This window comes from Tasmannia lanceolata, unplaced genomic scaffold, assembly GCF_043159265.1.
Source record: "Tasmannia lanceolata isolate RefF3 unplaced genomic scaffold, GAP_Taslan_0.1 ptg000023l, whole genome shotgun sequence".
Classification (NCBI taxonomy): domain Eukaryota; kingdom Viridiplantae; phylum Streptophyta; class Magnoliopsida; order Canellales; family Winteraceae; genus Tasmannia; species Tasmannia lanceolata.
In genome coordinates this window covers 27586689-27612070 of record NW_027518700.1, presented here as the reverse complement: position 1 = coordinate 27612070, position 25382 = coordinate 27586689, and the positions used below count along the sequence as shown (strand labels likewise).

Genomic DNA, 25382 nt, shown 5'->3' with positions numbered 1-25382 from the left:
TTCCATTTGTCTTCTTCACTAGGACCACGTTTGCCAGCTAGTCCGGGTATTGGATTTCTCGAATGAAGTCAGCCCTTAAGAGCCTCTCCACTTCTTCTTTTATCGTCTGCCGCCTTTCGAGGGCGAAATGTCTTCTTTTCTGTTTCAACGGCCTGCAGGTAGGGTCAACACCAAGTCTGTGCGTGCTGACCTCCGGGTCTATGCTGGGCATGTCAACGAGAGCCCAAGCAAAGACATCTGCATTGTCTTGAAGGAACTGGGTGAGGCTATGGCGGGTGCAGTTGCCAAGAGAGGAGCCGATCTGAACGACTTTCTCATTATCACCTTTGTACAGAGGGATGGAGATGAGGTCTTCGGCGGGCTGAGTCTCTTCGACGGGCTAAGTCCCCTGGGCTTCGTCCCTCAGATCGAGTAGCTCAATCGGCAGCGATTCCACCGCATTTTTGCCCTTGAGTGCCATGGCATAGCACTCCCTGGACTGGTGTTGGTCTCCTCGGACTTCTCCCACGCCGTTTGGCGTTATGAATTTTATTTTCTGATGATACGCTGAAGCGACTGCGCGGATTAAGTTCTGGCCGGGTCGTCCCAAGATAGCGTTATAGACCGAAGTGGCCCTCACTACCAGGAAGTTGACCATCACGAAGGGTTGACAAGGCGCCTCTCCGATGAGGACTGGGAGTTCAATTTGTCCCTCCACTTTCACGACCTCCCCTGAGAAACCGAACAAATCGGAGTTTGCCGGCCTCAAACGGTCGTCACCTATCATCATTTTCTGGAAAGCATGATAATATAGGATATCTGCCGAACTGCCGCTGTCGACAAGGATTTTCTTCACTTCTCAGTTCGCGACCAGCATAGTTAGGACCATGGCGTCGTCGTGTGGCAGTATCAAGTTGTCGAGATCCGCATCTGAAAAGGAGATCTCATTCTCTGTCTTCATCTTTTTGCTGCAAGTGTGCACGACGTTGACTCGGCGTACATATGCTTTTCGAGCAGCAGATGATGTGCCCCCAGCGGCCGGTCTGCCCATAATCGTGCTGATGACCCCCTTTGGCTGGGATCGGCGCGCCTCTGGCTGTGAACTGGATGGCAGAGGAGATTGATCCCGGGCAGGGGGCGGCTGTGACCGTCGAGGGCTCCGGCCTTGGGGACTCTTCTCTCTGCGCTCTCTTCTGTGCCCGTCACTTATGACATACTTTTTCAAGTATCCCCGGCCAATCAGCAACTCGATTTCTTCCTTGAGCTGCCAGCATTCGTCTGTGTCGTGACCGTGGTCCCTGTGGAACCGACAGTACTTCGACTTGTCTCTCTTACTTCCCTTGGAGATCATTCTGGTCGGCCACCTTACGAACTCTTCTGCTCTGATTGCGGCGAGTATGTGTTTTCGGGAGGTGTTGAGAGGAGTAAAGTTCTCTTCCCTCCTCTGGGGGGACTTCTCTCTTCTGGGGGCCTAATCCTCCCTACGCTGCCTGGTAGGGTTCTTGTCTTCTGAGGTTCTTCTCCGATTGGAGTCCAGGGCCGCCAGTGTTTCTTCCACTGCTATATATTCCTCCGCTCCGGCCATCAGATCCGCGAGTGAGTGCGGGTTTTGGCGAGCCACTGACCGGCGGAAGTCGTTGGATCTAGCGCCTGCGAGGAGCGCGTTCATGGCGGCTGAGGGATCTAAATTTGGCACCTGGAGTGCCTCCCTGTTGAAACGGCTGACGAACACCTTTATAGGCTCGTTGTCCTCCTGCCACAAGGCCATCAATGATGCTGTTGTTTTCCTTGGCCTACGGTTGCTCATAAAATGGCGGACCAGATCGTCCCCAAAGTCTTCAAAGTTGCTGATGGAGTCCGGTTTGATCCTTGAGTACTAGTCCCGGGCCGCACCAGTCAGTGTGGTCGGGAATGCTCTGCAGAGGAAGGCATCAGACGCGCCGTGGAGGAGCATCATCGTTCTGAATGTTTTCAGATGGTCCACAGCGTCGGTGGTCCCGTCATATTGCTGGACGGTTGGCATTTTAAATCCCCTGGGCGCTGGGGCGCTCATAACATCGTCGGTGAAGGGCGTTCTGCTTGAGAACGCCCTCACAGTAGGCCGGCTCTGGTCTTTTGCCAACTCTTCTATACGGTGGTCCATTTCTTCTATCCTTCGTAGCATCGGATCAGCTCTACGGTCTGGTCGGTCCAGCGACCTGTTTCTCTCCACTGACGGGCTCGCCGTAGAGCTGGACTGATTCTCCGAACTCCTTCGACGAGGCCGGGATTTTTCTTGCTGTGCATGGTCTTCATGGGCTCGGTGCTTTCGTGCAGAGCGGGACCGTGACCTCCGGCGGTGGTGAGGCTTTGTATGGGCATGCCTGGCTCTGGAGTGATGGACTTGCCTTGAGTGGTGAGTTTGGTCTTCACCGTGGCGCGCTGACTCTCCCATGTGGATATTCGACCTTTCCTGTACAGGTCGTGGAGCTTCTGGAGGATGTTGGGGAGGCGTTTGGATTAGTTGTTGGTATTGACCGACAAGAGCCGTCATCTGTTGAAAGAGAGCTTGAACTTGATCCGGAGTAGGCGTGGGATTGAGGTGTTTCGAACGAGCCGGGCTCTGTTCTGCTGTAGCAGAAGTAGCCACCACTTGTGAGGCGATTCGCTCGCTACGGGTCCTGCGAGGTAGCACGGCTCGAGTACTTCGTGCAGTTGGTACCCGAGCATTCCTCCTTCCTGCCATTTTGTAAGGGGATTTGAACAGCTTTTAGTTCGTGGTCCCACGGATGGCGCCAATCTGTTAGGCCTAAAATCTGTAACAAATACGGCAGTGATGTAAGAGCTGAGCTGGAGGACCTGAGGAGCCGAAGTGAAGGAGCTGAGTCCTGCACAAGAGCAAACGAGGTCAGAAGACCAACCCGGAGTCGTTGCTCCGGACAGGCCCTTCGACACTCAAGTCAGTATGAGCAGGAGTGCAGAGCTAGTTTTTAAGAGTGGTGGGTGAGAAGTTATTACCCTCTGGTTTGAACCTTGAAAGGCTTTTTATAGACGGAAATCTGGGGTGGTTGGATTACCTACCCCAGGACAAGTGTCGGCCTGTTATAGGTTTGAGTTTACCTACTCTGAGGTAATTACCATAATACCCCTGCGTTGACGCTGGATTTGTGGTGGGCCATCGTGGGGCCACGTGTCGACAGCTAATAGGCTGCTATTTTTCATACCCCATCACACACTATTTTTGTCTTGTTGCCACAATTCCCATCCATTCCAACGTAAGGGAAGATAAAAAGTCAACAAAAGTTGCTTAACTTACAAAGCAATGTTACAAAGTTGCTGAAATTTTAAAGAAAAGAAGATGAAGTGTTTGCAATTATCAACAAATGGTGAAATTTCAGAATTTACCAACTACAGGTGGTAGTTACCAAAAATACAAGAAACTTGCCAAGTTTGTGTCTTTTCTTGGGTGTTGAAAATAGAAGGGTGTTCTCTATATTTATTGAAGAAAGCTCTCTTCTTACATTCTCTACACATTTTCTACTCTCTTTTTACTCTCTTATTCTCTCTTGCTTCCTTTCAAGTTCTTTTTCTTTTTCTTTCTCTCAATCAAAGGACCAAATCAACCGTCATCCAACCCGAGGTGACATCAAGGCATTAAAGAAGAGAGATTCAACCATTGCTTGAGGAGAAGAAAAAGAATAAGTTGCTTTGTTTTATTATTTAGTTTCAATTTCAATTCATGTATTTTTGCTTTTAATTTCAATTAAAGAAGAGTTCCTTTTATTTTTTTTCCTTTCAAGTTATTTAATGGCAATTCCAATTCTCCTCTCTATTTTCTTTATTTCTTTCCCTTTCTTCATGAGCAACTAAACCCAATATACTTAGGGTTTAGATGAAGCCATGGGGAAGGAGAAAGATGAATAATTAAAACCAGTGGCATAATATAACATCATATTTAGGAGTTTATATTTGTTGGATCCCAATCACTCATGCCACTGGCTTTCCCCTTTCGTATGAGTAATTGCCGATAAAAAAATATATTTTCTTATATAATCTATAAGATTTGAGTAGTATATTTGATCAAACACTCATGGGCAATGATATCCATAGATCTTATTCCCCATTGACTGGATTTATCAAATACACTATCCAATACGAAAATTGGTTTGATTAATAATCTAATCCCAACCCATGGTGGATTCTAACCATAAGTAGTTATTTTAATTGAATTAAGGTTTTCACACAATTCCAAATTACTTTTGCAAGCAATTTCCAATTTTAATTTTTCAACTAATTTTCCAATTAATTTAGGACATTAGAATTTGGTTTTCTAATTAGATTAGATAGGTAATCAATAGAGATCATTAGAACATTGGTTCACTTTGCCTAAATATAAGAGTTGAATTGGTAATCATTTTCTTTATTGTTTTCGACTCATATCTCTTTTGGTAATAAATTTAAATATATTGTTGGCTCCGAGGTTGTTATCCACGAAAATCCTGAGTCCATTCTAGGCAACATTATATCATAAGTTTATTTTCTAAGTAGAATAAGCGTAGAAATTACAATAAGCTCTTCCCTGAGTTTGACCCGTATTTACACGATCCGTGCACTTGTGGTTATTTATAATATCACAATCAGCAAGTATGGCAGGTATGGGGTTGGCATCTAATGACAACTAGTCCACAACGCTAAGAAAGGCGAGAGAAACTACATTAGTTTTCTGACATAGGAGAAATTTGGGGTATACACAAAGTAGACAAGCCTCATGCCAATGTTGCTGGAACGTCAACTCTTCTAAGTCTCCCTCTGGGGCATAGGCAACGATGAGCCTATCTATGTAAAGACCGTCTGATGACATAAAGTCCTCTGCATCTTGTCCTGGCATACAAAGTAGCCGAAGACACATGAATTTGTTGATTCGAAACCTAAGTTAGGGACGAATGATGGGTCCATTCTGCAAGTACTGCAAAAGAGTACAACATTCTTCGAAAGTGGGACACACTTCCTGATGACCAAAGCGAAAGACGTGGTACCAGGGATCCCAACACTGGGTAGCTTCTTTGAGGAGGTTCCAATCTATTGGGATAGAATCAAACAAAGGGAAGGTTTGCTTAGACTGAGTGAGATGGTTGAACCATCATTAGGTCCTTGACTCACCATAACTTTGAATCTATTCAGACATCATTTCTGCAGACATGGTCTGTTACATACAGAAGATAACAAGGAAATTTTCAGACAAATAAAAAAGATAAGTACAATACCTAAGCACGTATTTTTTATTTATTAACATTTCCTTTTCTCTTTTACACAGAGGCTTTAGCAGGCTATTTGCAAACAAAATTGGTAAAAGAAAAGAAAACGGTGTTCTCTGTCTTCTGCGTAGATTGGATCAACGACTAAGAGTTAGCATTCTGCTAGCGACTTTTCTCTGTAACACGAGGTAATAGTCGGGTGACACCTCGGGTTGCAACGATGATAAGAATATGGATGATATTTCTCTTCTTCCATTTGGAGGCAACTTTGTTTGCTGTAAACTGGGTGAATCCTACTGGAGGAGAGAATTGATAAAGGAGACGACAAACTTCCTGCTTGGCGCCAGACTGGGGCATAATGTGATACGGAATATAGAAGGATGTTTTTTCTAAGGCCAGAATTTTGACATGGTTTGATTTATGGGTTGTTAGGGCAGCGGATGCATAATGATCTAATTTCCAAAATATGTCTGCAGAAGATTGGGTACCTAACCAAGAAATCCACCCGGAGTCAGTGCTGAAATGCTGACCAAAGGCCCAAGAGTAGAAGTTGAAAATGGAGATATTTATCCTGGATCTCAGGATAAAAACTCCAAGCTTGAGGGTAAGCCAAATGTATAACAGAACGGGAGATCCTGGAAAGGGAAGACTCGAATCTGCAGAAACCGCATCTAGACCATTAAGGGTTTCCCCTAAAATAGTAGAAACAGGGTTGGCTCCATCTGGGATTTGATCAAAAAGGTTGAGGATGCTAGGAGAGGCTATCGTGGAATTTTGAGCAGTAACGTACTGGCCACTTACACAAAACAAAAGGGCGCTATATCGGTGCATCTGATAAATGGAATCCTCCAAATCCCTATCGGGGAGAAGGCACGAAGAACAAAATTGGTTAACACGCCATCACTGTTTTTAAATGTGGAAGGTTCAAAATGATTCCAGCAAAATAACCGCTGTAGACACCCCATTTTAACCGAGCCCCAAACCATCATTTTGAATAAAATCCCTTTAAATAAGTGAAGTAGAGTCCCAAATTTTACCCTAGAGTAGGTTAAGGTCCCAAGTAGGTCTCCATAAAATTTCGTAAAAATCCGTTTACAATTAAGATCAAGTGTAGTCCATAGCGTGGTGTAGTGCAAATGGAGAGTGGGTTATCCAACAAGGGTGTGTCAATACCAACCCCATACCCCATAGCAGCAAGAGTTAAATGCTTTCTTTGTATTCTTATTCAAGTCACCCCCTTTTAGTAGAAAGGGTAGTCATAATACACTAGTAGGGGGTTGAAGTCATCGAAGTGAGGGTGTGCCAATACCAACCCATGTGCAGTAGAAATAAGAGTCAAATGCCACTTTTTTTTTACCCAAAGCACCCTCGTGTTGTGAAAGAGTGGGCATAAATTCTTTATCTGGTGGCTGTCCCGGAGAGACAAGGGGGTACAAGTTTATTATTTCCTATAAAAGGAGCGGGTGAAATCATCAGGGTGAGTAGTGTTAATGTCACAATATGGATGTGCCAACATCATTTCATTAATGAGAAAGAGTGAGAAAGAGAGTGGGTGTCATTATCATTTAAGGTATATATATTTTTTACAACCTATTAGATGGACGGCTCAAATTGATCAAAGATGAAGAGAATTTTTGTGAGGTGGGCTGAAGTTAGCAAGATAGTAAATTCCCACCCCACTAAAGTGAAAAGAGTAGTGATAAAATACACTAAAGGGGCTGTTGTCCAAGGAAAAGAAATAGGAGAACACTTCATTTCTGAAATCCTAAAGGGCAACAACCAAGAGGGGGGTGAATTGGTATTTTCAAAATTTTCTATTTGAAAAGCTAGGGCAAGTGAGTTTGGCCTAATTAGTTCTAACCCTTGTTCAAGTTATATTAAAAATAAAAGGGAAAGAGTCACACGATGATTTATAGTGGTTCGGTCACAACTTGACCTACTCCACTACCCAAGTACTTCGCCTTTCCTTGGGATTTTCTCTACTATGGTGAGACTCCTTGACGCTGTCTCATAAAGCGTATACGCATTCACCACTTCAACAAGGGGACACACCCTTATATTACAAATCCACCTCCAAAGATGTTCTTCTTCGTTGCACTCCGGCCCTGAAGCAAGAAACTCCTCTTTGCAATCTCAAATACACATGAAAGAAAGAATAAGGAAAAATGAAGAACACTCAAGCCTCTTATAGGCGTATACAACTCTCAAAGCTCACAAGACTCCCAATGATTGAAATTAAAAGCTTAGGAAGAACTTCTTGGCAAGAAGTGAATGCAAGTTTAAATGCTCAAGAGATTTGAAGAAGAATCCTTTTGATTTTTAAGAGAAAGCTCTAAGTTTGATTTTCAAATATTCACAAGGTAGTAATGAGGGTCTTTGTTGGGGTTTAAATATGCCTAGTTCATTTGGGAAGAACCAAGGGCAAAACTGTAATAAAACTGGGTGGTTGCACTTACCCACTGCATACCCCAACAGCTAATTCGAGATACCGTCGCGGTCGACAGAGCCACGGCGGTCGTCACCCCTTATCGGGCACCTTTTTTATTTTCAAAATCTTTATCGCCGCGGTCGATCGAGGTCAATGCGGTTGCCCGCAGAGGGCTAACTGTTGAAAACTATTTTTGCTTGAAAAAGGCTTATCAGTCAACCGGACGCTCGCGGTTGCCCGCCATGGGCAAACTGTTTCTGAAGAATTATTTTGCCTTAAAAAGTTCCGAGGTTGACCGAGGAGGTCGCGGTCGACCTCCAATACCCATCTGGATGTTTTTTGGATTTTCAAAAAATAAATCCGCAGTCGACCATATTGTCCCGGTCGACCGGCCCGATAAATTTCAAGATGCCCTAGAATTCCAAGTTCCATCCCGCGGTCGCCTGGCCTAGCCCGGTCGACCGGCCCTGTGTTAAAAATCTAGTTTTAAAATATTTGTTTGAGGGACTTTGGGCCATGGTCTTTCGGCTTTAATCATGTATTTTCAAATACATTAATGCACTTAGAAAAATTATTTTAAAGATGATTTGAAAACATCAAAACATGCAAACACAAAATGCCAAGAGGACTCCCATGCATTCTAAAAAGTATAACCTTGGGTCTTCTTGATCTTCAATCTTGTTGGGCGCTTGCATGATCTTCTCCTTGTCTTGAGATAGTCTTCGAACATGTTCTTGCACTTGTGGTTCCTTTGATTCTTTAATACACCATAGGCTTGAAAGGAGACCACCAAGACTTGACTTCAAGACTAGCCCTTGTTTTTCTTGCTCCAAGTGTTGACATGAATGAACATTGTCTTAATCACAACACTAGAGCAACCATTAGCAAACTACCATCAATTTGGGTTAGTTGATCATCAAAATAAGAGAGGGATGTACCCTTGGGCTTATAATTTCGTTCATAACACATGAGAGGGGATTGAATTATCCAAGGCGGAGTGGCAGGCAAGAAAGATAAACCATTTACATAAACTAGAAAGGGGGGTGAATTATATGTGCAAGGAGGTGGCTGTTGCACAAAGTGAGTATAAAACTTCATCATTTACCTATATAAATCAAGTGAAAGCTTGAGAAGAGGGAGATCTCATTTTCGACTGAAAAATTAGAGAGAGAATCAGAGAGAGTTAGAAAGAAAACCTAGTGAGAAAATCCCCAAGTTTCGAACCCTAGCTCTTTTGCTCCATCTTCTCCGATCGTCTCCAGCCGGATTCTGGCCTCATTCCGGCTCATCTTCTCCTTCAAATCTCTATATAGATCTTGGATTTGTTGTTTTATCCTCTTCACTTTCTGCTAAAATCCTACTCTTTCCTTTTTCTAAACCCTAACATCACAGATCTAATTCCCAAACCCTAGTTCAAAGCTCCAAAACTGGTCCTTCTTTTAATTACTTTGAAATTTCTTTAATTTTCTCTGGATCTGAGACATTAGAAAGAAGGGAGCAGAGGGGAGAAAATTGTTGTTGTGTGGATTCGATTATCTCATTCCAAATGGTGAATTTCGTCATTGATTTTCTTTTTATTGCTAGAACATCAGAAAAAAAAGAGTGAGAGAAGAGGGAGAGACAACTCGAATTTTACAGATTCTATTTGAAGATCTGTCTATGATCTTCATTGGTTTTACCTTTGTATTCATCAGCTTACCTTCAGCTCAATCAGAAAAATCAGAGGAGTTCATTTTGTTTAAGAGTTTGGAATGGAAATTTTCAGGTACTCTTCTCTTCTTTGTTTATGATTTGAGCCTTATTAATCTAGTGCTGGAATATGTTGGCAATTTTATGACAATTTAGGTACTAGTAGCTGAACTTTGATTTAAATTTCTGGATTTCATTAGTATCTAAATTGAAAAGAAGAAAAAATTCTTCCAATTTTTTTTTTTGTTCGATCTGTGTTTATATGCCTCTAATTTATGTGTGTAGTGACTTAGTTTTTTTTTATATAGTTTTGTAAGCACAGAAATTCTGAGGAATAAGATAAACCTGGATCGTTAGATGAATATGATATGTCTTATGTTTAGTATATAATTGGATGCTTTACTCAGTTTCTTTTATGGTGTGATTCCGTATGCCTGCCCAAATTAAGGTCTCCCTCTCCTCTGTATTTTTTTTAATGAAAAATAATGGGCTCTACCAAATTTTAACCGATCTTTCCTTTATATGTGATGGTGTGTGCTGATGCTAACACGTTCTCACCTTAATAATTACACCACCAGCTTATCCACCTTGATAATTACAAAACCTACTTGTCCTTCCTCCTCTAGCTATATGCTCACCTCTTTGATATTAGCAATCCTCACCCCTTTGGTAATGACAGCCCTCTTATGGCCTTGTTTTGGCATCCTTCTTTTCATTTTTGATAATAATAGCCCCATTAATACGTGGGTGTTGACATCCTTCACAACTAGGAGTACATGTTGCATTTATGAATGGAACTTAAGGCGTTAAAAATCTGATAGTTATCTTAGTTATTGATCTAATCTGCGATGAGCTTTGTTATGAAATTAATTTTCATTGCATTAAACACTTTAAGTGTCAGCTTTGACATCACAAAGTAGAAGAGTTTTCCATTATAGTTGTGTTTAAATGGATATATGTGACTGTGCGCTTATATGAGTGTGTGTGTGTGTGTGTTTGTATATGCGTGTGTATTTGTGAGTGTGTATATCTACATAGATAGGTGTGTGTGTGTGTGTGTGTGTGTGTGTGTGTGTGTGTGTGTTGGTGTAGATAAATGTGTGCATATGTACCTGTGTGTTGGTATATGTGTGTGAGTTGGTATGGATAAGTGTGTGAATATGTACCTGTGTGTTTGTGAATGTATGTGTATGTGTGTGTATTTTCCTTGGTATGGTGATCCTAACGCTGTTCAGTTCTGAATTTTCTCTTTTTCGACCTCAAATGCTCAGAACTTCCAAAAAAAAACATCTCAATCTTGTAGATCTCGTCGAGCCGGTCAGTTCGACATATGGCGGCCCAAATTTAGCCAAAAGATGAGAGAGTTATGCTCTATTTAAGTTTCAGCCATTCGTTGTGTTAATTGTCAGTTTTTAGAAATTTATCGCGTAGAATAACTTCAGGGCCGCTTCTGGCCTGATTCAGTCAGAGCCATAGAAGACAAAGTTGTTCATTATCAGATTTCCTAAAACTTTGTCAATTTGTGCATTTTTTCAGAAACAATGTCTGGTGTGTCAAAGATCTCTTTCAAAAGTTTAGTTTTCTGGAAAAACCATGTTTGCTGTAACAACAGATTGTCGGCTATTTTTGGGGTACTTCCAGCCAGATCTGGCCCGATCTGAAGAAGAAAAGGTTGTTCCTTGAATGATTTCCTAGAACTTTGTCTTTGAGCAAATGTTTCCAGAAACGATGTTTTGAGTGTCAAAATTGAGCCCGAACTTTCAGTCAAAACACTAATGTCTTTTAATGGCGATGGATCGGAAGAGACCATTTTCCGGCCCCTTCTGGCGAGATCCAAATGAAGTGGTCAACTGAGAGAATGTCACTCATGCTGAGATATACAATTTTGATCAATAGATTTTTTGATGGTTTTGATGTTTGAAGGGTCTAAAATTTAATGCAAAGTTGCATTTTTTCACAATATATGGCATAACTATGCAATTTCTTGAAAAATCATAGACCACATGAGCTCTATTCAATTTTAATGATTGTTTTGGATGTTTTGAGCTTGGTAGCAAGTTTTAAATCATATATTGAATAATTTTCATGAATTGTTTGGCATTTTTGACCATTTTTGGTGAAAATTACATGGTGGGTGGAAATTTCACCTTCTTTTTTTAGATTGTTTTAAGCCTATATTGATTCTAATGCTTGTATTGAGATATGACGAGCATGCTAGCAAGTCACAAATCATATATTGATCAATTTTCAAGGTTTACTTAGTATTTTAGAGCCTTGTGTCACGGGCCAAATATTTGAGCAACGGAATAACCCGTGCGGCGCCCCAACATGCACGAATGCTAGGGCCAGCCTTCAATCGTGCAAGCCTTTAAAGGCCCTATACGCCAACACCCCTTGATGCTTCGAATGTGCACACAAACTCTAAGCTGTTCAACAGGCTACTTGGCTCAGATCTTGACATGCGCTTCTAGATACCCACACTCATGATCAGCCTGCATCACGAGTACATCGAACATAAGGCCTTGGGGCCTAATGCAAAGTCCATCGAGTACGAGGCATGACGATGCCACGCACCAATCCGCCAAGCACTAGGGCTTGGTCATCCAAGGAGCAAGATGCCCCATGGACTGATCTGCAAGGTGTACACCTCGCGAGGGCAACCGAAGTCGCCCCGGCACGAACCCATGGAAGGCCTAGAGAATGGCTTACCCACGAGACGTACCGCGGTGCAGAGGGGCAAACAGCATAAGTAGCCCCTTGCACCGGTCCGCCGCGCAATGCATGTGGGAACCCAACCCAACATGCACTTTCTTTGGCCCCCATCCTCAACCAAAGAAACTGGAGCATCCCTATGGATAGCTCGCAGTCCGCACCCAAAGCTCCCTTAGGGCACGCCTACGAGTTGAAGTATGATTTCCTACTGTGTGCAACAGATGCACAAGCAAGTCCTCTTGCAACCCATGAGCAAGCCACCAAGGCTTCTGCCCACACCTGCTGGGCCTAACGGGGGAGAAGTCACAGGGTCACCTCCTCCTATAGTGTTTGGCCAACCAACCCCCTTAACCACCAGTGGCGACCAAAGGTGCTATAAACAACGCATTTCCAAGACGCAACGAGACAAGACGAGATGGATTTTAATACCGGTTGTGTCCTGAACTGTTTCCCCGTGACACTCCCCCACCTGATAACGTCGACACTGAACACTCTGTGAAGCTCAGTTCCACAATAACAATGACTTCTCAATCTTGAAAACAGCTGCCACTGGTACTTCGACAATCAGCGTATTCTGACTTCTACTGCATACCACACTGCCTCAAGTTCTGCTAATCACTGCACTATAGCTCTGCTGGAGTTATCTTCAACAACGATGGTTTTCTCGGACTCCATCAAACTAGGCGAAGGTTTTCTGACGGTGCCTACAAACGCTTGTGGATGACGTGCCACCACTTTCGGCACGGAAGGTTTTGGCTCACCTCCAACCGGATGACGTGCCACCACTGTCGGCACGGAAGGTTTTGGCTCACCTACAACCGGATAGCGTGCCATCACTCTCGGCACGGAAGGTTTTGGCTCACCTCCAACCGGATAACGTACCATCACTTTCGGCACGGAAGGTTTTGGCTCACCTCCAACCGGATAACGTGCCATCACTTTCGGCACGGAAGGTTTTGGCTCACCTCCAACCGGATGACGTGCCGTCACTTCCAGCACGGAAGGTTTTGGCTCACCTCCAACCGGGTAGCATGCCAACACTTTCGGCACGGAAGGTTTTGGCTCACCTACAACCGGGTAGCGTGCCATCACTTTCGGCACGGAAGGTTTTGGCTCACCTACAACCGGATAACGTGCCATCACTTTCGACACGGAAGGTTTTGGCTCACCTACAACCGATGATGATGGTTCTGAGCACTCCACCAAACTCCATGAGGGCAGAGCGACCAACCTTGAATCCTTTCCTCAAGCAACTCTCAAGTTCCTCCTCAGCTACACTCGAGCTTCCTCTGGAGTGGTCTTCCGAAATGGCCAACTTGCACCGCTTCGTCTCTCCCTGAATGTGCCACCACTTCTGGCACAGCACCTGCCTCACTTTCGGCCAAGTGCAGCACTTGCCACCCGCAAAGTGCAAGCCAACCACGGAGTCCAAAAGCACTCCCAAGCAAAGAGACCACCACATCGGTCTCGCCTCCTCCTGAGGCCAAGAATCCCCTGTTGGGATCAATCAACGCGACGCTTAGTCTTGCCTGCTTCTGTTCAACACTATAGAACTTGATTTGAATAATCAACCCTTATGCCACAAATGGTCTCCTTGGGCACTTGCGGCTAGTACTCGCACTGCTAACCACCCAAATATTCCATCATTCAGATTGAGCTGTCCTTTCAATTTCGACAAACAAAGATATTCTAAAGCAGCAAGAAACACACAAACATACCATGTCGACCCATACCAACACAGTCTGCCCATATGCCATCTGAGCTCACCACACTGTCCCATATCAGCACAGCAAACCCATTATCAAATCTAAGCGGCCTTGGCGTTCGTTCCAAGGTCTTTTGAGAAGAGCATCACACATGCTCGATTATAATTGTGAACTGCCATAAAAGTACTTCAGTCATTGACCAGCTCTTCATCCTGAGCATGTCTGCTAGTTCGTCAAACTGGTTATGCCATCACACTAAGCAAGCAAATTCACTTCGATGAGCGCTTTGGTGCCGACACGTTCAACACCTCATCTGATAGGGGAAGGCTTATTATGCCAGCAGCCAACCCTTTGTCAAAGCAAGCCCTTAAGGCCATATGCTAACACATCAATGTTTAGCCAACACTGCAACGGAGCATTCACAATTCCCCAACTGCCACTTCCGATCTCACACATCGGTGGGTCACTGAAAGATGCCAACCTGTTCGCCGACGGTTGCAGCTCTAACACTGTATCAAGCTTCGAGCAAATCCATTGAGCAATGCTTGAACAAACACTGATGGTACTAATCTTTCCAGGCCATCGCGCCTCTGTTGCGCGACTCAAGTAGAATAAGTGAGAGTCCACAGAAAGGAACATACCCACGCAATTTTAGCTCTTCTTCGGCTGACTAATGGACTTTCAAAGTGTTAGATTCAAAGACATCCGCAACTTAGCACTTCCAACTTGGTGTGCTAACATTCAAGCTCTTTCCAACTCCGCCACAACAGAAAGCATTTCCCGTTCCTTTGTGCAAAGCAAGATGCACTAGAGATGCACTAGTCATAGCCGCAAACACTGCCACTTGCTGCAACTATGCCAGTACAGACACCAACTGTATCATAGCTCCTTGAAACTCTTGATTCATAACCTGCTCTGATCTGGCACTAGATACCATCTGGCACCAATTCTCAAAGCCCACTCTGAATACATAGCTTGGACATTCTGCTCTGATACCAACTGTCACGGGCCAAATATTTGAGCAACGGAATAACCCGTGCGGCGCCCCAACATGCACGAATGCTAGGGCCAGCCTTCAATCGTGCAAGCCTTTAAAGGCCCTACACGCCAACACCCCTTGATGCTTCGAATGTGCACACAAACTCTAAGCTGTTCAACAGGCTACTTGGCTCAGATCTTGACATGCGCTTCTAGATACCCACACTCATGATCAGCCTGCATCACGAGTACATCGAACATAAGGCCTTGGGGCCTAATGCAAAGTCCATCGAGTACGAGGCATGACGATGCCACGCACCAATCCGCCAAGCACTAGGGCTTGGTCATCCAAGGAGCAAGATGCCCCATGGACTGATCCGCAAGGTGTACACCTCGCGAGGGCAACCGAAGTCGCCCCGGCACCAACCCATGGAAGGCCTAGAGAATGGCCTACCCACGAGACGTACCGCGGTGCAGAGGGGCAAACAGCATAAGTAGCCCCTTGCACCGGTCCGCCGCGCAATGCATGTGGGAACCCAACCCAACATGCACTGTCTTTGGCCCCCATCCTCAACCAAAGAAACTGGAGCATCCCTATGGATAGCTCGCAGTCCGCACCCAAAGCTCCCTTAGGGCACGCCTACGAGTTGAAGTATGATTTCCTACTGTGTGCAACAGATGCACAAGCAAGTCCTCTTGCAACCCATGAGCAAGCCACCAAGGCTCCTGCCCACACCTGCTGGGCCTAACGGGGGAGAAGTCACAAGTCACAGGGTCACCTCCTCCTATAGTGTTTGGCCAACCAACCCCCTTAACCACCAGTGGCGACCAAAGGTGCTATAAACAACGCATTTCCAAGACGCAACGAGACAAGACGAGATGGATTTTAATACCGGTTGTGTCCTGAACTGTTTCCCCGTGACACTTGTCTGTGAAAAGTACATGTTGTGTATAATGCTTTCAATTTTTTTTTATTTGTTTTATGCTAAATGAATGGAACGCGTGCTACATGTCAACCTAGACATCTAAACTTCTAGGATCACATCTAAATCATGTCTAGACCTTTCAAATTTCATGAGTTTTCTATTTTAGGAGACATGCTTTGTCTCATTAGTGAGTCACACATAGGAGACTATCAAAGTCTTAGGTTAAACCCCCGAGTTAAGTTAAAGACTAACTAAGTCTTTTAGACCCGTATTCTTATTTATCATTGGAAGGGCAATGATGAGGTTACTTGGAGCCCACCTTTGTGTCTAGGAGACTTGCCCAGTTTCACTAGCACCCTTGTTTATTAGGGAGTCTTTGACTTATTTGTCTCATTTTTTGTACCGTTATTAGAGAGTTTTTGACTTATTTGCACCCCCTCCTTAGTGTTATTAGTTAGGAGTTCCTCCTTTAGAGTTGTTGTCACTCCCTATATTAGAGACTATCTCAATCTTTTTAGAACTTACCTATTTGAGATCTTAGCTTTCATAGTAGGACACTAGTTTACTTATTTTGGGATCATTTCACTTTTAGTAAGTTTGTTTGTTTTAGGGTTTCCCCTTTAGCCCTAGTGTGCTGTTTGGTATGTTCCTTTTTTTTAAGGGTTAAAACATTTTAAAATTTTAAAAACGTTTAAAACATTTAAAAATTCAAAAAATATTGGAAATTTGAAACTCAAAATCATTTGAAAACTTTTAAAAATAAAAAAACATTTGAAATTCAAAACTCATAAAAACATCTGAAATGTGTTAAATTTTAAGAGTAGTTAGGAAAATTTGTTTCTGAACTACTTTGGCTTTATCCACTTCCACGAGGTATGTAGGCAGTATGGGATTCTTGTCCCAAGTTCAGTCAAACCTTCAAAATAAACATTTCAAATTTTGTAAATAAATCATTTTAACCCTTTTAAAAATGCTAAAATCTTTCATAAAACGTGTTTTTTATAAAAAAGCTCTTCTTCTAAAGTTAGGAGTTTATCTTAGATAGAGTGTTTTGGTTGTTGTGTGTTTGTGCTAAAGTTAGGAGTTTGTCTTAGCTAGGAGAGCCTCCGTCCGGTCAGTTGGCGATCCATATCGCCGACTGATGACTAGAATATGATGCGTTAGTCTGCCTATTATTTTTCTTAGGACATACAGCCTAGTTACACATCGAATATAAGAACTATTTGCATTAGCTTAGGGTTAAAAAACTTGCATTTAGTTAGGGCATATAGGGAGTCCTAAAATTCACAATTCACTTAAATTTAATAATCGTTCAAGAAGCTTTAAAAATTAGTCTGGTCTTTTACATGAGTCTAGTTTAGTGGTTTAGATGTTTTAGGCATCATAGTTTAGAATAGGTGCGAAGAACTACGTTGCCTTGATTCTCATGGAGGCGGGGATACGTAGGCGGCATTGGATGAACACCAGACCATCCAAAGAATCAAGCGAATGCATTTAGAGTTTAGGGTCTGTTGTTAGTATTTTAGGAGTTGTGTTAGTTGTTCTCTACTGTTTATTGCATAGGATCATGCTAGTGTGCTTTCATTCTTTGATTGATAGTGATTTATCATTTGCAGTTTTTAGTTATAACTGTTATCTATTCACTATAGACTTGTTTAGTTGTAGTTTATTATGCTTAGCCTTAGCCCTTTTTGCTCTTTACAATTTTCATTACTGCTCATACTCTTGCTTAATTATAAGTTATTCACCGCTTTCTTTATTGTCTTAACTCATGTGTAGCTGTAGTTCTTTCATTTGTTCATCTCATCATATGCATATATATTCATTTTGCTACATATACAGGATCTTATATTATATTAGGTGCTATGTGTTCGCCCAAATTTATAGGCGCTATGTGTTCGCCTTAATGTATATAGGCGCTATGTGTTCGCCTTAATGTATATAGGCGCTATGTGTTCGCCCTAAGTTCCATTCCATTATTCTTTTATCTGTCTGTCCTTTTGTTTATTCTTTATTTCGTTTACTGTATTCTTAATTCATTTCATGATTAACTGCTAGTTTTAGATTTCTTTTCTTGTACAGACCTTATAGCTTTAGCTGTAGCATGCATGTGTTTGCCCACCAGAACTTAAGACACCCATTAGGTATGATACTCATAACTTAACCATGCTTAGGTGACATTTCTTTCATTTATTTTGTATGTGCTTATTATCCCCGGGCCATGCTGTTAGAGTTAGTGCCCTAAAAACCAGTGTAAATTGATTGAATATCAATAAAGTTTTTATTTCATGACAATATTGGGTATTATTATTATTATTTAAATATGTGTGATGTGCTTGTGATATTGACACATATTTGTCTTAGGTAGCAAAGTAGGAATTCCATGCATAGATCTCAGGAAGCAAGGAGATTTGGAATTCCGGTTCTTTGCAAACCTTAAAAGGTTCATAGTTGGGGACAAGATTGGACATCTTCTCCTGTATACAACTAACACCAATCTAGCCTACATGCACGTGTCATGGAGTGACTTGTCTCAGTCACTCGGGGAGTTGACCCTAAGCTAGAAGAGTGGGTGCGACGATGGGATTGTGCACTGAACAGGATCACATTAGATTAGCCTGTGAATAGGAGATAGTAAGGCTATTCTACCAGACAGGACCCTTTACAACTCCTTTGACTTGAGGGATCATATTAGTCTGTGGGCAAGTTTTTCTTTCTTGGTCTATCTAACAGTGGTTCCACTAGGGATTACTTAAGGGTAGTACTTGAATGTTTGACAAACCTTTCTTGATTAATAAGGATACCCGACACGGGATTCTCCGCCCAAATTATTGGGAAACATCTACAGTTTTGGTCAGAGCAGGAGACCTATGATATTACCTGGCCAGGTGGATTTGATACAAGGTTTATCAAATGTTTTACAAATGCATTTGTGGGTCAAAATTGTGTGACTAAAAGGTATACCAAGAGTGGGCCCAGGGGGTAAACACAGTCCACCCTCCGTAGGACCCAACTCAGTAGATGAGGACTGGAGAAGGGACTTGCACATATTGGATGTGGTTTGGGGTAAGATGGTTTAACGGTTAATCTTCAAAGTTACGTCTCGATGGAGGCCATTGACTCAATGCGATCGTAATGTTGACTACGTAGCGAGATCGCCGTGGGGCCCGCTTATTTAGTTCTGCAGGATCTACCGTTGAACCCCTGCAACGATCCCACTCAATACTCGTTTGACCCATGTGTATCCATTGAATACGGGTCCCGCATTTATAGAGTTGCACACTCGAACTAGGTTCATGTCATTTGAAAGGGAAATATATACACATAAAAGTGATGTGTATATAATAAAGTATTTAATTTAAAATACTTGGCTTAGTTAAAAATTAACTAAGGGAGTTAAGGGAATTAAATAAATAAATAATGGAGCTTTGTTGAATAAGAAGTTCATTACTTATGAATGAAATAATGTGATAAAGTACCGTGGGTCCTGATGGGGTATAAAAAGCAGCAACCAATTAGCTGCCGACACGTGGCCCTCGAAGGGCCCACCATGAATTTGGCACCCACCCAGGGGTAGCTCGGTAATCTTCCAAGAGCAGGTAAACCTAAACCCACAAATGGGCCGACATCTGTCCCAGGGTAGGTAACTCAACCACCCCAGGGCTCTTACTATAAATAGCCTTCACTCATGCCAAGAAAGGGGTAATAACTTCTAAACTACCAACATAAAGTTTTGGCTCTACTCCTCTACTCATACTGACTTGAGTGTCGAAGGGCCCGTCCGGAGCAACAACTTCGGGTTGGTCTTCTAACCTCGTGTGTTCTTGTGTAGAACATAATACCTCCAGTTCAGTACGTTGGGCCTACCAGATCAGCTCTTTCGTCACTGTCATATCTGTTACTAATTTTATGCATAACAGATTGGCGCCATCCGTGGGACCCTGAACTAAAAGCTGTTCAAATCCCCTTCATAAAATGGCAAGATGGAGGAGCGCGCGGGTACCAACAGCCCGAGCTGAAGCGCCTCGCAGGAATCGGAGCGAACGAATTGCCTCACAGATAGTGGCTCCTTCAGCAATAGCGGAACAGAGCCCGGCCCATTCGGAACACCTGAACCCTGCTCCTACTCCGGAGTAAGTCCAGGCGCTCTTTCAACAAATGACTATTCTTGTTGGTCAATACCAAGATCTGATCCAAGCGCCTCCCCAGCATCCCCCGGAAGTCTCCCGACCTGTGCAGGAAAGGTCTAGTGCCCACAGGGGAGAGCATGTGCCTTTTGGCAGAGATCAGACCCGCCACTCCACAAGGCGAGTCCATCACTCCCGGACCAGGCATGCCCCGACGGAGCCTCGTCATCATCGCAGGTTGCGGTCTCGTTCAGTTCAAAGGCACTGAGCTAAGAAGGACCGTGCCCCACAAGAAAAATCTCGGCGTCGTTGAAGGAGCTCAGAAAGCCATTCTGGCTCTACTACGAGCCCTTCCGTGGAGAGCAACGGGTCCACGGGCCGAATAGACAAAAGGACCGATCCGATGTTAAGGAGGATCGAAGAAATTGACCACATAATAGAAGACCTGGAGAAAGATCAAGGCCGGCCTGCTCCGAAGGCATTCTCAAGTAGATCCCTGTTCACTGATAATGTCCTAAGCGCACCCGCACCCAAAGGGTTCAAGATGCTACCGGTTCCACAATATGATGGAACCACTGACCTTGTAGATCATTTGGAGACGTTCAGAACGATGATGCTCCTAAACGACACTTCTGATGGGTTCCTTTCTAGAGCTTTCCCGACCACCGTAACGGGCACAGCCAGGGATTGGTACTCGCGGATCAAGCCAGACTCCATCAGCAACTTTGACAACTTCGGGGACGATCTGGTCCGACATTTCATGAGTAGCCGAAGGCCAAGGAAAACAACGGCGTCCCTAATGGCCTTGCGACAGGAGGATAATGAACCTCTAAAGGCGTTCGTAAGCCGTTTCAACAGAGAGGCCCTCTAGGTGCCGAATTTGGACCCCTCAACCGCCACGAATGCATTCCTCGCAGGCGCTAAATCCAACGATTTCCGACGATCAGTAGCTCATCAAAATCCACATTCGTTGACAAATCTGATAACAGGGGCGGAGGAGTACATATCCGTGGAAGAGACGCTTGACGCCTTGGATTCGAGTCGAAGGAGAACCTCTGAAGAAAAGAACCCTACCAAGCAGCGTAGGGACGACAAAGCCTCCAGAAGAGAGAGGACCCCCCAGAGGAGGGAGGAAAACGACACCCCTCTCAACACCTCCAGGAGACACATACTGGCGGCAATTAAGGGAGAAGACTTCGTAAGGTGGCCGAACAGAATGATCTCAAAAGAAAACAAGAGAGACAGGTCGAAGTATTGCCGGTTCCATCAGGACCATGGCCACGACATCGATGAGTGCAGGCACCTCAAAGAGGAAATCGAGCTGTTGATTAACCGAGGGTACCTAAAGAAGTATATTAAAGATGACAGCCACAGGAAAGAACGCAGGGAGAGGAGCCCTCCGGGCAAAAGCCCTCGACAATCCTAGCCGGCTCCGGCGTAGAATCAATCTCCTTCGCCAGTAAGATCACAGCCTCAGATGCGCCGATCCCAGCCTAACGGGGTCATAAACACCATTATGGGGGGATTGGCCGCCGGCGAAACATCGTCAACTGCTCGAATGGCTTACGCGCGCCGAGTCAATGCCGTTCACACCTACGACAAAAAGATGAAGACAGAAAATGAGATCTCCTTCTCATATGCAGATCTTGATAACCTGATACTCCCCCATGACAACGCCCTGGTCATAACCATGCTCGTCGCAAACTGAGAGTTAAGAAGATCCTCATCGACAACGGTAGTTTGGCCGACATACTCTACTATCATGCCTTTAAACAGATGATGATAGGAGATGACCGTTTAAGGCCGGCGAACTCCGATTTATTCGGTTTTTCAGGAGAAGTAGTTAAAGTCGAGGGACAGATTGAAATCCCGGTCCTCGTTGGAGAGCCGCTCTGTCAAGCCTTCGCAATGGTCAACTTCTTGGTAGTGAGGGCCAAGTCGGTTTATAATGCTATCTTGGGACGACCCGGCCAAAACCTCATTCGTGTCGTTGCCTCCGCGTATCATCAGAAAATGAAATTTGTAACGCCAAGCGGCGTGGGAGAAGCCAGAGGGGATGAACCACAATCTAGGGAGTGCTATGCCATGGCACTCAAAGGTAAAAATGCGTCGGAGTCATTACCGATTGTGCTACTCGATCTGAGAGATGAAGCCCGAGTAAATGAACAAGTAGAGGACCTCATCTCCATCCCTCTATACCAAGACAATAGCGAGAAGATAATTCAAATCGGCTCCTCTTTAGACAGTAGAACCCTGCAGGACCTCACCCAATTTCTAAGAGACAACGCAGACGTCTTCGCATGGGCTCCTGCGGACATGCCTGGTATAGACACTGTAGTCAGTACGCATATGCTCGGCGTCGACCCCATCCGCAAGCCGGTAAAGCAAAAGAGAAGACATTTTGCCCTAGCGAGACGGAAAGGGATCAATGAAGAAGTGGAGAGGCTCTTGAGGGCTGACTTCATTCGGAAAATCCAATACCCGGACTGGCTTGTGAACGTCGTTATGGTAAAAAAAGCCAACGGGAAGTGGAGGACCTGCGTATACTTCACTGATTTGAACAAAGCCTATCCCAAGGACAGCTATCCGCTCCCAAAGATCGACCAGTTAATAGAGATGCCAGCGCTGGCCACGAACTATTGACTTTCATGGATGCCTTTTCTGGATACAATCAGATCAGAATGTATGAATCAGATATCCCAAGAACATCCTTTGTAATGGATCGGGGAACCAACTATTACCGTGTCATGCCCTTCGGTCTGAAAAATGCCGGAGCAACATATCAGAGGCTTGTAAACAAGCTCTTCAAAGAACAGATCGGGCGCAACATGGAAGTATATGTAGATGATATGCTGGTTAAGAGCCAGAGCACGAAAGACCATGCTTCCGACCTGAAGAGACGTTCCAAGTCTTAAGAGAACATAACATGAAACTCAACCCAACAAAATGTACTTTCGGTGTTGGCGCTGGAAAATTCCTGGGGTTCATGGTGAGCCAAAGAGGAATAGAAGAAAACCCGGAGATGATCAAGGCGGTAGTGGAGCTCACTCCATCAAAGACTATTAGGGAAGTGCAGCGGTTGACGAGAATGATTGCCGCATTGGGGCGCTTTGTCTCGAAATCGGTAGAAAGATGCCTACCTTTCTTCAATGCGGTTAAAGGAATCAAAACCGCCCCGTGAACGCCAGAATGTCAAGTGGCGTTTGAGGAGCTGAAGCAATACTTAGCCTCCCCGCCGCTGTTGACAAGGCCGTAACCGAGAGAATAGCTACTCCTGTACCTATCCGTAAGCACCATGGCACTGGCGGCAGTGCTGCTTCGAGAGGAGCACCACCAGTAGAAACCAATCTACTATGTCAGCAAGGTCCTACATCATGCTTAGACAAGATACCAGCGAGTTGAAAAGTTGGCATATGCTGGCTAGAAAGCCGAGGCCGTATTTTCAAGCCCACACGATAAAAGTTTTAACGGATCAACCACTCAAATAGGTTCTCCATAGACCGGACACCTCGGGGTGTCTTGTGAAGTGGGCCGTAGAACTAAGTGAATTTGATATCTTATACCTGCCCAGACCAGCAATAAAATCCCAAGTGTTGGCAGATTTCGTTGCCGAGTGCACCATCCCCAGCAAAGCATCGCGTCCGAAGCTGTCGAAACTCGAGTTGTAGAGGAGATAACTACGCCTGGGGGGCAAGTAGAAGCTGAGGCAGCTACCCTTGTAAGAACAGAAAGTGCCACTGTGCCAGCGGAACAAGATGTGTCGTTCGAGGCGCTCTAGGAAGTATATGTGGATGAATCTTCAAGCAAAAGCGGCTGTGGAGCCGGCTTGATTCTCACCCGGCCTGAAAACTTCGTCCTGGATTACACACTAAGGTTCGGATTCTGTGCGTCCAACAATGAGGCAGAATATGAGGCTCTCATCGCAGGAATGAACCTGGTGGTCCATACTCGTGCCCAAAGGCTGAGGGCGTATTGCAACTCCCAACTAGTTGCAAACCAAATTCAAGGAGTCTATGAGGCCCGCGACGAGCGTATGATTAAGTATCTTGCCAAGGTCCGCCTTCTAGCCAGCAAATTCAAAAGCTTCAAGGTCATCAGAATCCCCAGAACGGAAAATACAAAAGTGGACGTGCTATCCAAACTAGCAGCTTCCAGTTACACCGCTCTCGAGAGTATATGCATGGAGTTTCTGAAGAAGTCCAGTATCGACAACAAGGCCGTAGAAATAATGCAAGTCGACCACGAGCCATGCTGAATGGGCGAAATCATTGATTACCTGTGCAGTGGGAAACTTCCTGAAGGAAAGAAAGAGGCCCGCAAAGTGATACAAAGAGCAGCAAGGTTCTCCCTAGATGGTGAGAACCTATACAAAAGGTCTTCCACCATTCCATACTTGAAATGCCTCCGGCCAAGCGACGCTGTGTACACTCTGCAAGAGACCCATGAAGGGATTTGCGGGGAGCACTTGAGGGGGCAAGACCCTGGTCATCAAAGTGCTTTTAAGAGGCCTTACTGGCCAACTTTGAGGAGAGACGCTTTGGATCTGGTTAAAAAGTGCGAGAGATGTCAGAAATTCTCTCCCATCATTCATCAACCTGCAGTATCTATGGCCCCCATCATTAGCCCACTCCCTTTCGCAGTATGGGGGATGGACATCTTAGGCCCTTTTCCAAAGGCCTCCGGAAGGCGTGAATTCGTCGTAGTTGCTATAGATTACTTCACCAAATGGGTGGAGGCTGAACCTCTGGCCCAGATCATCGAGCAAAACGTACAAACCTTCTTTTGGAAGTCCATTGTTTGCAGATTCGGGATACCCCACGTTTTGATAACGGACAACGGCAGGCAGTTCGACTGCCGGAACTTTTAAAAATTGCTAAGATGTGAAAATCGAACAGAGATTCACTTCTGTGGCGCACCCCCAGACAAACAGGCAGACTGAAGTTACGAACAGAATCCTGCTCCAGGGGATCAAGAAGAGATTGGATGAGAAAGCAGGCCGATGGGCTGATGAACTTTATCACGTTCTATGGGCGTATCGTACCACCCCGCGCACCACGACGAGGGAAGTCGCCCTTCAACTTGCCCTTTGGAACTAAGGCAGTAGTACCCCATTGATGTTGGCGTCCCATTTTCCCGGGTCACCAACTTCAACGAGCAACTCAACGGGAGTGGCCTCCGAGCAAACCTAGACTTGCTGGAAGAAGTCCGGGAAGAATCCCGAATCAGAGTTGCCTACAAGCAGAAAGTGTCCAACTACCACGACGAGAAGATACGCCCAAGAGAATTCCGAGAGGGCGACTTAGTCTTGAGGAAAGCCGCTATCTCTCAGCCGAAGAAGGTAGGCAAACTCTCCCCGACCTGGGAGGGGCCGTACCAAGTGAAAGAAATCATTCGCCCAGGTAGTTACAAGCAGGAAACACTTGCGAGCATTTGCTGCCCCATGCCTGGAACTCAAAAAACTTGAGGAGAATTATCAATAGACCGTCGCCTTCGAAGGCCCAAGGAGAGGACTCCATCATTGTAATTCCCCCGAAAACTAGTAAATGAAAAAGGCTACATCTTTTGCAAGCTCCTTGTGTTTCAGTGTAGGTTAGACAACTGCT

At 44.6% G+C, this 25382-nt stretch overlaps 1 protein-coding gene across 1 annotated transcript; it reads left to right on the top strand.

Annotated features, from left to right (window-relative positions):
* Positions 1-24034: 24034 nt before the first annotated feature.
* LOC143855983 (uncharacterized) lies at positions 24035-24875 on the top strand. Its single transcript, XM_077366025.1, has 2 exons — positions 24035-24547; positions 24675-24875. The coding sequence occupies exons 1-2, from the start codon at positions 24035-24037 to the stop codon at positions 24873-24875; spliced, it is 714 nt and encodes a 237-aa protein (XP_077222140.1).
* Positions 24876-25382: the final 507 nt, after the last annotated feature.

Coding starts and splice junctions, on each gene's coding strand:
- LOC143855983 (XM_077366025.1), top strand. CDS start 24,035: ATGGGCGAAATCATTGATTACCTGTGCAGTGGGAAACTTCCTGAAGGA. Junction 24,548..24,674: donor CCCAGATCATCGAGCAAAAC/GTACAAACCTTC, acceptor AAAATCGAACAG/AGATTCACTTCTGTGGCGCA.